General features: G+C 34.8%; 1 protein-coding gene across 1 annotated transcript in view; it reads left to right on the forward strand.

The window, feature by feature from the left end:
• Positions 1-7676: 7676 nt before the first annotated feature.
• LOC137639983 (neuropeptide F receptor-like) overlaps positions 7677-12500 on the forward strand; it is an 86062-nt gene continuing 81238 nt past the window's right edge. Inside the window, exon 1 of the mRNA XM_068372324.1 lies at positions 7677-8320. Within this exon, the coding sequence (XP_068228425.1) occupies positions 7703-8320 (618 nt within the window). The 5' untranslated portion in view covers positions 7677-7702. The remainder of the gene's footprint in view (positions 8321-12500) is intronic.

Consider the following 12500-nt stretch of genomic DNA (forward strand, 5'->3'; position numbering starts at 1 on the left):
GAGACAAGGGACACTGACAATGCCCTAGCAAGCAGGACAATGCCCTAGAGACTGAGCATATATACATATGATCAACGCCCAAGCCTCTCTCCACCATGGGAGGGCCAGGCAATGGCTGCTGATTGACTCAACAGATAGACCCTATGGGCTCCCCCAAACCACCAAACCTTAACTCTCAAGGATGGTAAGGTTGCTGATACTAAAGGCACTAACAAGTCTGAGCGGGACTCTAACCCCCGTCTGGCAAACACCAGGCAGAGAGCCAGGCAATGGCTGCTGATGACTCAACAGATAGACCTATAGGTTCCCCCAAACCCCCCAACCTTAACTTACAAGGACGGTAAGGTTGCAGACACTAAAGGCACTAACGAGTCTGAGCGGGGCTCGAACCCACGTCTGGCAAACACCAGGCAGAGACGTTACCAATCAGGCCATAATGAACAAAGTTTTTCTTTCATGTTTGGATGAACAATGTCCACACTTTTGTTGAAATTGGTTCGGTGCTTTTTGCGTGATGATATTCACAATTAAAATTTTGAGCTAGATTGGCACTTAGTAGAGCGCAGACCTCCGCCGCGGCAGATTATTTCTCGACTTTTTGCTCGATCTTGACCACTGGACTTAACATGTATCACTTGGCGTGGATTTTCCTACACTCAATTATGGACTAAGTTTGAAGCCTCTGTGACAACGATGTCCAAACTTATGGCTGATTACGTGAATTGAACATTTGGCTTGACTGTGACCTTGACCTTTGACCTTAACCTTCCAAAATTTAATAATTTCCAGCATTTTACATAATAATTAATCCTTGTAAGTTTCATTACTCTACGATTAAAATTGTGGTCAGGAAGCTGTTCACAAACAAACACACACACAAACAAACACAAACAGGGGCGAAAACATAACCTCCTCTCAAATACGTTGGCGGAAGTAACTACCAAAATATTTGCCATTTACTTGTTGAGATTATTTTCAAATTAATGCTGCATACTTGTACTTTGTTGTACTTTATCCACAATGTTACAGATTCCTCCTTGGGTTATACCCAATGTGACTACCAAGTTTGGTGAAAATCGGTCTGGTAGGTTTTGTGTAAAGTTGCTCACAAAAAAAAAAAAAAAAAAAAAAAAAAAAAAAAAAAAAAAAAACTATCAAACAGACAAATCAGGAAGGGCTGAATGTATGCCATCAGTCATATCGAGTTATACAAAGTGACAAAATTTCAGAATTATAAACTATACTCAGATTAATTCTGCTTTCATTATAGCTAAAAAGAAAAAGTACTCATGAAGTACATGTAACAGATAATAAGGTATTAAGCTCCGGATGTAAGTGAGGCAAAGAATAGTACTGTACTTTACCTCTACTCACATTGACTAAACATTCATTAAAGCCAAAAAAGGGTACTCATAAAGTACATCTAATAGATAATGAGGTATAAAGCCCTTGGTTGTGAAGCAAAGAATAATATATTACCTCAGGAGAGAAGTATAAATCTCCAACTATTCATAATTAAATGTTGATACTGTATAGGAATTTATTTCCCAAGATTTTCAAAATACTGAACCAAATAATTTAGAAATGTTTACCTTAAGGCGTTGACTCATATTCTATCATCATCCTCACAACATCTTCAGACGTAACTAGTGCACTGCAGGAAAAAGGCCTTAGACATGTCCTTTTACTCTCGTCTGCTTATGCTCTTTCTATGCCAGTCTATTCCAGTAAATTTTCTTATTACGTCAATCTATCATCTCTTCCTTCACCTGCTTCCTTTGCAATCTCTAATGACAGTCTACATCTGCAAATTTTCTTATCACGTCAATCCATCGTCGTCTCTTCCTTCACCTTCTTCTTTGCAATCTCTAGGGAGGCATTTTGTTATTCTTAATGTCCATCTATTATCTGTCCTTAATATATGTCCCGCAAATTTTCTTCTCTCGTCAATCTATCGTCTTTTCTTCCTTCACCTTCTTTGCAATCTCTAGGGACCCATTCTGTTATTCTTGATGTCCATTTATTATCTATCCTTCTCATTTTATGTCCTTCCCATATTTATGAATATTTATGGAAACTCGAATGTATCAACACAACCAACGTAAAATCTCTTCACTGACGCACCACTGATCACAAAGCACCGAATAAGCCGAACTAGACTCTAGAAGTTAAAGGAACTACCAAAGCCTTTTCGTTATTGGGGAAGCGACTTACGCAATAGCGCGTAAACGTATGACGTCATCATATAACGAATTAAAAACAAACGAAGGTGTTATGCTATCAAAAGAGGTTATATACTTTGAAAAGATTCTTCACTCAAGTGGTTAACTATTGCACTGCAATTGTTCAGTGGATACTTTCCTCTTCGTATTACTATTTATCATTATTAATTGCTAAGCTACAACCCTAGTTGGAAAGGCAGGATGCTATAAGCACAAAGGCCCCAATAGGGAAAAATAGCTCAGTGAGGAAAGGAAAAAAAAGGAAAATAAGATATTTTAGGAACAGTAACAACATTAGAATAAATATTTCCTATATAAACTATAAAAACTTTAACAAAACCAGCGGAAGAGGAATTAGATAGAATAGCGTACCCAAGTGTACCCTCAATCAATAGAAGGGTAGAGGAGGCTCTTTAGCTATGGTAAACAGCTCTTCTAGGAGAAGGGCACTTCAAAACCATACCATTGTTCTCTATAGTCAATTTTTTTAGCGAGGAAGATTTGCACCGACTCGCAGCGGTGCCCATTTGTCTCGGAAAAGGTTCCTGATCGCTGATTGGTTGGACAAGATCATTCTAACCAATCAGCGATCAGGACATTTTTCCGAGCTAAAAGGGCACCGCTGCGAGTTGTTGCAAATCTGCCTCGCTGAAAAAAAAAATGATTATAGTTTTTCACTTCTTAGGTTTGGATAAACTAAAAATATAGTTACAATAGCGGAATTCAGAATTGTCCAGATAACTCATTAAATATGAATTTACAATTGAATTACAAGAATGAACTACATGTTCAAGTAAAGAATAGTTCACCTTGTCTTCAGGAAAGGCCCTTGGCCACTTAGTTGATAACTAGTGGACGCAACCCTTCAAAAATGACAGATAGATATTTAGGTAGATATGTACACACACACACACGCACCCCCATTCATCTGGTTATGACTACATATATACTCCTCTTTCACCTACCCCAGGTGGGACCGAAAAGAATTATATATATATATATATATATATATATATATATATATATATATATATATATATATATATATATATATATATATATATATATGTATATATATATATATGTATATATACATATATATATATATACAGTATATATATATATATATATATATATATATATATATATATATATATATATATATATATATATATATACATATATATATGTGTGTATATATAAACATATATATATATATATATATAGAGAGAGAGAGAGAGAGAGAGAGAGAGAGAGAGAGAGAGAGAGAGAGAGAGAGAGAGAGAGAGAGACTTATTCCTTATCATATAGGCCATATATTAAAACTCCCCTCTCTAATTCGTGCCAAATAAAAACAACAAAACATTTCCTCCTTTCAGAAATCTCGAGCCAGTCTAAAACCCCCCTATTTTATAATGGAAAATCTCCCAGACTTAATTTATCCTAACCTATTTTGCTCCCCCAAAATTTGCATTCCTGATCAAATCCTAAATCCAAGACGCCCCTATACATTAGTGGCCCAAAATCCAATTTCGAAAGACAACGGAATTCTCTTCCGTTGTTTCCACTGGATTAAGCCAAATTAGTTAAATCCTCACTGATTCCTTCCACGAGATTGGAATCAGGGGTTAGAATTTATCTTTTTTTTTTCTTTTTTAATTTCAGCTTCATCTCTATTAATATTAGAATATTAATATGAGAGGTCTAAACAATAATCGGCTTTTAGCAATTCGGGGGAGTATCTTATTAATTTCCAACCGTCGCTGCTGGCAGGTTTTCAATTTTCTCTCCTTATGACCCTGGTTCATTAAGCAGAGAAGGGACACTGTATCTTTAAGCAGCGAAGGAACCCTGTATCATTAAGCAGAGGAGGGACCCTGTATTTTATGTCAAAACACCAAAGCAGACGGTCCACTTAAGCAAAGAAGGAACCCTTGTCTTTAAGCAGAGAAGGGACCTTGTATCATTAAGCAGAGAAGGGACACTGTATCTTTAAGCAGAGAAGGGACCCTGTATCATCAAGCAGAGAAAGGACCCTGTATTTTATGTCAAAACACCATAGCAGACGGTACCCTTAAGCAGAGAAAGGACCCTGTATCTTTAAGCAGAGGAATGACCCTGTATCATTAAGCAGAGAAGGGACCCTGTATTTTATGTCAAAACACCAAAGCAGACGGCCCCCTTAAGCAAAGAAGGGACCCTATATCTTTAAGCAGAGAAGGGACCCTGTACCATCAAGAAGAAAAGGTACCCTATATCATTGAGCAGAGAAGGGACCTTGTACCATCAAGAAGAGAAGGGACCCTGTATCTTTAAGCAAAGAAGGGACCCTGTATCTTTAAGCAGAGAAGAGACCCTGTACCACCAAGAAGAGAAGGGACCCTGTATCCTTAAGCAGAGAAGGGACCCTGTATCATTAGGCAGAGAAGGGACCCTGTACCATCAAGAAGAGAAGGAACCCTGTATCTTTAAGCAGAGAAGGGACCATGTATCTTTAAGCAGAGAAGGGACCCTGTACCATCAAGAAGAGAAGGGACCCTGTATCATTAAGCAGAGAAGGGACCCTGTACCATCAAGAAGAGAAGGGACCCTGTATCTTCAAGCAGAAAAGGGACCCTGTATCTTTAAGCAGAGAAGGGACCCTGTATCATTAAGCAGGGAAAGGACCCTGTATCTTTAAGCAGAGAAGGGACCCTGTCTCTTTAAGCAGAAAAGGGACCCTGTATCCTTAAGCAGAGAAGAGGCCCTGTATCATTTAGCAGAGATGGCACCCTGTATCTTTAAGCAACTCAGCTGAGTTATTAAGTCAATGAAACCTCAGTTTCATGGGCCCAGGTTCGATTACCCCCTTCAACAGAAGCTATTATCTTTGAGTTTATTCCCCCTTGGGTCTCTGATTCCGAGGTATAGAGAGAATCCAAATAAAAGGAGGAGTATAATATATGGCTTATATGTACACATACACACACACACACACACACACACACACATATATATATATATATATATATATATATATATATATATATATATATATATATATATATATATATATATATATATATCATTCCATTTGCAGTAGTTTCTTTAAATGGAATATAAGAATAAATATATTTATTTTGAATATGGGAACCTGACCATTATCAGAAGCACCAGTTACAGTTTTATGTATGTATGTATGTATGTACGTACTCTAAGTAAGACATAATAGCTTTTTTATTAAACCACTGACAATCAAATATCACTGAATATCTTGAAAGTAATAAGTGAACTCTAATAAAGCCCTTGGAGGATAGACAATTAGAAATGGGTTAATATTGCGACAGGGGTTTTTAATATCTTTTTTTTACTGTTGATATTAATCGTAATATGAGAGGGATGGTCTTAATGTACTAATTGAGGAAATCACTTGGGGTCAAAAAAAAAAAAAAAAAAAAAAAAAAAAAAAAAAAAAAAAGCAAAATTTTCAATGGAATATTTTTCTATGATTCTAATGCGTTGTTCATTATTTTAAGACAACCACGAGGTTAAATAGAAAATATATTGATAGCTCTTAAAAAGGTACACTTAATAGGGTAAAAAAAAAAAAAAAAAAAAAAAAAAAAAAAAAAAAAAAAAAAAATCAATAGAATATTTTTTTATGATTCCACTGCGTCTTTTATTAATTTAAGATGACCAGGTTAAATTGAAAATATATTGATAGCTCTTAAAAAGGTACACTTAATAAAAAAAAAGAAAAAAAAGGCATTTTTAATAGAATATTTTCCTATGATTCCAGTTCGTCTTTTATTAGTTTAAGATAACCAGGTTAAATTGAAAATATATTGATAGCTCTTGAAAAGATATACTGTTAAAAAATCCGAAAATTGATAACAGAGATATACTCGTACTTAATAACTACGTTTTTTTTTTTTTTAATCAAGAAATGTTAAAATATCAAAAACGATTTGAAATGTGTTATTAACTCCTGCTCGTTACTTAACAGGTTATGATACATTTTGAAGTTAAATAAGCAAAAAGTTAAGATAAGACGTTATTCTTCACATTATTAAATACTGAATTGGTTTGGGATCATACTGAGAAAAACAATTTGAAAAATAAAAACATTTTTAAGTATTAAGAGACATGATGGATAAGGCCATGTCGTATAAATAAAAACAATGTATTTATTAAGATAAAAACAATGTATTTCTGAAGATAAAAACAATGTATATATGAAAATAAAAACAATATATTTATGAAAGTGAGATGGAGCGTGTATCAGAAAACATTATGTCGATTTTCAACTGAATATCTTTTCAATTTTTTTTAATTTGTAAATGATTTAAAGTTAAAAAAACTTAAGTTAAACTGGTTATAAATAAAAAGATAAGAGAAAGTGGAAATTAAAAAACGGGAACTTGAGTTCATCCGGTTATAGATAAACAGATAAGAGAAAGAGGAAATAAAAAAAAAACAGGAACTTGAGTTAATCTGGTTATAGATAAACAGATAAGAGAAAGAGGAAATTAAAAAACGGGAACAAGTTAATCTGGTTATAGATAAACAGATAAGAGAAAGAGGGAATAGAAAAAAATAATATTTTCCTTTTTGTGAATGGCTAGAAGCTACCCGAACTCAAGATAAGAGAGTGAAAATAGAAAAAAATTCATATTTTCATTTTTGTGAATGGCTAGAAGCTACCCGAACCTAAGATAAGAGAAAGAGAAAATAGAAAAAACGTTCATATTTTGATTTCTGTGAATGGCTAGAAGCTACTCGAACTTAAGATAAGAGAAAGAGAGAAATAGAAAAACTTTCCTATTTAAATTTTTGTGAATGGCTAGAAGCTACCCGAACCTAAGATAAGAGAAAGAGAAAATAGAAAAAACGTTCATATTTTGATTTCTGTGAATGGCTAGAAGCTACTCGAACTTAAGATAAGAGAAAGAGAGAAATAGAAAAACTTTCCTATTTAAATTTTTGTGAATGGCTAGAAGCTACCCGAACCTAAGATAAGAGAAAGAGAAAATAGAAAAAACGTTCATATTTTGATTTCTGTGAATGGCTAGAAGCTACTCGAACTTAAGATAAGAGAAAGAGAGAAATAGAAAACTTTCCTATTTAAATTTCTGTGAATGGCTAGAAGCTACCCGAACCTAAGATAAGAGAAAGAGAAAATAGAAAAAAACGTTCATATTTTGATTTCTGTGAATGGCTAGAAGCTACTCGAACTTAAGATAAGAGAAAGAGGAAATAGAAAAATAACTTTCCTATTCAAATTTTTGTGAATGGCTAGAAGCTACCAGAACTTAAGATAAGAGAAAGAGGAAATGGAAAAAACTTTCATATTTACATTTTTCTGAATGGCTAGAAACTACTAGAACTTAAGATAAGAAAAAGAGGAAATAGAAAAAAAATTCATATTCTCATTTTTGTGAATGGTTAAAAGCTATTTGAAATAAGAGAAAAAAAAAACTGATGAAAGGCCTACACGAAGAATGAAAGACACAATTGCCGTCTCCATGATGCTTCGCAGCTTTCTAGAATCCTGGAATTCCTCGGATCAAATCATGGTGTCGTCTCCAGTCAACGGATCCCCGGAGATCCCACCCAGCGCAACAGCTGGCTTCGACGAGGCCACTTTGGAATTCCAGGACGCCTCTTACGATTTCCTCACTCTCACCAACTTGGATAGTAATCTTACGAATTTCGCGAGGAACTTCTCCTGGCTCCTCAATGCCTCAGACAGCCTGAATATAGACCTCATCAAGAAGTTCCAGCGGAACCGGAGGGTGAATGACGTGGCCTACTACTGCCTCATCGTGGCCTACAGCTTCTTGATCATCCTCGGAGCCACTGGAAACTCGCTGGTCGTCGTGGCCGTCATCCGGAAGCCCACGATGCGAACGGCTCGCAACGTGTTCATCATCAACCTAGCGATTTCCGACCTGCTCTTGTGCGCTGTGACGATGCCGCTGACGCTGGTCGAGATACTGTCCCAGTACTGGCCTCTCGGGGATCATCCCTTCCTTTGCAAACTCGTTGGAGCGCTGCAAGCGACGTCAACTTTCGTCTCCACGATCTCCATTACTGCTATAGCTCTGGATCGATACCAGGTGAGTCGTGTCTCTCTCTCTCTCTCTCTCTCTCTCTCTCTCTCTCTCTCTCTCTCTCTCTCTCTCTCTCTGTAACTGCTTTTTAGTGATATAAAGATTTTACGTTTCATGTGCAATTAGGTTCTGTCTTGCATGAATGGGTAAGGGATATACATAATTCAGGCTAAAATTATGTAACTGATTTTCATGATATAAAGAGTTTACGATACATGAGCAATTAGTTTTGGTCTTGCATGAATGAGCCAGGGATATATATATATATATATATATATATATATATATATATATATATATATATATATATATATATACATATATATATATATGTATATATATATATATATATATATATATATATATATATATATATATACATATATATACATATATATATATGTATATATATATATATATATATATATATGTGTGTGTGTGTATACATTTATATATATTTATACATATATATGTATATATATATGTATGTATGTATATATATATATATATATATATATATATAGATATATATATATATATATATATATATATATATATATATATATATATATATATAATATATATGTGTGTGTCCAGTCTCTAGGACATTGTCCTGCTTCATAGGTCAATGCCCCTGTCCCTCACCCCCGCCATTCACGAGCGGCCTTTAAACATAGCATTCAGTCGTTTTAAAGGTTCGGTAATCTTCATATTAAAAAATGTATAAATCAATTCACACTAATATTCATTTCATTCTTACGATGATTAATTGCCTTCTGATATACATTATCAAATTGAAATCAATCCGGATCAAAATTTGCTTCCAGCAATAAATGGAAATATCATTAATGGCAATGTTCTTCCAATATTTCAATCCTTTATAGACGTTTATTTCACCTGTATGGAAAGTAATATATGATTCACGATTAATTAATAATTCTTACAGCGATACACCTGTGTAAAATTCTAAAAATTTGAGTTCTCAGTAGAGCGCAGACCTCCGCCGCAGCAGATTATTTCTCGACCTTTTATTCGACCTTGACCTTGATCTTTGACCTGAACATGTATTAATTGTCGTGGATTTTCATACACTAAAAAATAAACCAATTTTTAACTAATAATTCTTACAGTGATACACGTATCTGACATTCTATGAAATTGAGTTCTCAGTAGAACACAGACCTCCGCCGCAGCAGCTTATGTCTTGATCTTTTATTCGACCTTGACCTTGATCTTTGACCTCAACATATATTAATTGGCGTGAATTTTCATACACTCAAATATGAAACAAGTTTGAAGTTTCTGTGATAACGATGTCCAAACTTATGGCTGATTACGTGAACTAGACATTTTGCTGGACCGTGACCATGACCTTTGACCTTGACCTTCTCAAAATAAAAAAATTCCAGCATTTTACATAAAAGTTAATCCCTGCAAGTTTCATCTCTAGGATTAAAGTTGTGGCTAGGAAGCCGTTCACAAACAAACACACACACGCAGACACAAACAAAAACAAACAGTGGGTAAAACATAACCTTCTTCCAACTTTAATGGCGGAGGTAACTAGAGGGGTACTTAGTAGAGAGCATGCCTTCGCCACGCCAAGTAGTCTTATTTTGCCCTTACCTCCCCTGCGTGCTTGTACTTCGATATATTTTCTTTAAAATCTAATGGATTTGTCCTTGGGTCTTGCCCCATCTATCCACCAAGTTTTGATGAAATTGGTTCAATAGTTTTTATGTAATGTTGTTCACAAACAAAAACATTAACTAACAGAATATTTGCCATTTAATTAACATTACGATTATATTCAAAGTACTGCTGTGTACTTGCACTTTCATGTACTAAATCTAAAATGTTACAGATTCATCTTTGACTCAATTCCAGTATGAATACCAAGTTTGGTCAAAATCGATACAGTAGTTTTTGTTTAAAGTAGCTCACAAATAAACTAACAAACAGACGAAACAGACTTGCGTGAATATATACCTCGCAAGCTCTTCGATTTTAGTGAAGGTAATAAATGGATATGGAAACCAGACGAAAGAAAAATTTAAAAAGATTCCTAACATCAAAAATAGGAAATAATGCATGGCCTAAAAAAACCTGCTGGAAGCATGATAGAATAGAATTCAAAGAATGTCAAAAATGGCTCACTGATTCCAGCAATTGATTCCAGCAATTGATTCCAGGATTAGTGAAGGAAAATAGATTTGAAGAGCAGAAAAATCCTGCTGGAAGCAAGATAAAATAGAATTCAAAGAATGTCATAAATGACCCATTAATTCCAGGAATTGATTCCAACAATTGATTCCAGGAATTGATTCCAGGATTAGTGAAGGAAAATAGAATTGAAGAGCAAAAAAACCTGCTCGAACCATAAGAAAGGGGAATTTAAAGAATGTCATAAATGGCCCACTGATTCCAGGAATTGATTCCAGGATTAGTGATGGAAAATAGAATTGAAGAGCAAAAAAAACCTGGTCGAAGCATGATGAAATAGAATTCAGAGAATGTCATAAATGGCCCATTGATTCCAGGAATTGATTCCAGCAATTGATTCTAGCAATTGATTCCAGGATTAGTGAAGGAAAATAGAATCGAAGAGCAAAAAAAAAAAAAAAACCTGCTGGAAGCATAGTAAAAGGGAATTCAAAGAATGTCATAAATGGCCCACTGATTCCAGGAATTGATTCCAGTAATTGATTCCAGCAATTGATTCCAGGGTTAGTGAAGGAAAATAGAATTGAAGAGCCAAAAAATACCTGCTCGAAACATGATAAAATAGAATTCAAAGAATGTCATAAATGGCCCACTGATTCAAGGAATTGATTCCTGGAGTTTATTCCAGGATTAGTGATGGAAAATAGAATTGAAGAGCAGAAAAACCCTGCTGGAAGCATGATAAAATAGAATTCAAAGAATGTCATAAATGACCCATTAATTCCAGGAATTGATTCCAGCAATTGATTCCAGGAATTGATTCCAGGATTAGTGAAGGAAAATAGAATTGAAGAGCAAAAAAACCTGCTCGAACCATAAGAAAGGGGAATTTAAAGAATGTCATAAATGGCCCACTGATTCCAGGAACTGATTCCAGGAATTGATTCCAGGATTAGTGAAGGAAAATAGAATTGAAGAGCAAAAAAAAAACCTGGTCGAAGCATGATAAAATAGAATTCAGAGAATGTCATAAATGGCCCATTGATTCCAGGAATTGATTCCAGCAATTGATTCCAGCAACTGATTCCTGCAATTGATTCCAGGATTAGTGAAGGAAAATAGAATTGAAGAGCAGAAAAATCCTGCTGGAAGCATGATAAAATAGAATTCAAAGAATGTCATAAATGACCCATTAATTCCAGGAATTGATTCCAGCAATTGATTCTAGGAATTGATTCCAGGATTAGTGAAGGAAAATAGAATTGAAGAGCAAATAAACCTGCTCGAACCATAAGAAAGGGGAATTTAAAGAATGTCATAAATGGCCCACTGATTCCAGCAATTGATTCCAGGAATTGATTCCAGGATTAGTGAAGGAAAATAGAATTGAAGAGCAAAAAAAAACCTGGTCGAAGCATGATAAAATAGAATTCAAAGAATGTCATAAATGGCCCATTGATTCCAGGAATTGATTCCAGCAATTGATTCCAGCAACTGATTCCTGCAATTGATTCCAGGATTAGTGAAGGAAAATAGAATTGAAGAGCCAAAAAAATCTGCTCGAAGTATGATAAAATGGAATTCAAAGAATGTCATAAATGGCCCACTGATTCCAGGAATTGATTCCAGCAATTGATTCCAGCAACTGATTCCTGCAATTGATTCCAGGATTAGTGAAGGAAAATAGAATTGAAGAGCCTAAAAATATCTGCTCGAAGCATGATAAAATGGAATTCAAAGAATGTCATAAATGGCCCACTGATTCCAGGAGTTGATTCCAGCAATTGATTTCAAGATTAGTGAAGGAAAATAGAATTGGAGAGCAAAAAAATCCTGCTGGAAGCATAATAAAAGGGAATTCAAAGAATGTCATAAATGCCCCACTGATTCCAAGAATTGATTCCAGCAATTGATTCCAGCAACTGATTCCAGCAATTGATTCCAGGATTAGTGAAGGAAAAAAGAATTGAAGAGCAAAAAAAAAAAAACCCTACTCGAATGCTTAAAATAGAATTCAAAGAAT

Source organism: Palaemon carinicauda, chromosome 4 (genome assembly GCF_036898095.1).
Source record: "Palaemon carinicauda isolate YSFRI2023 chromosome 4, ASM3689809v2, whole genome shotgun sequence".
NCBI classification, from domain to species: domain Eukaryota; kingdom Metazoa; phylum Arthropoda; class Malacostraca; order Decapoda; family Palaemonidae; genus Palaemon; species Palaemon carinicauda.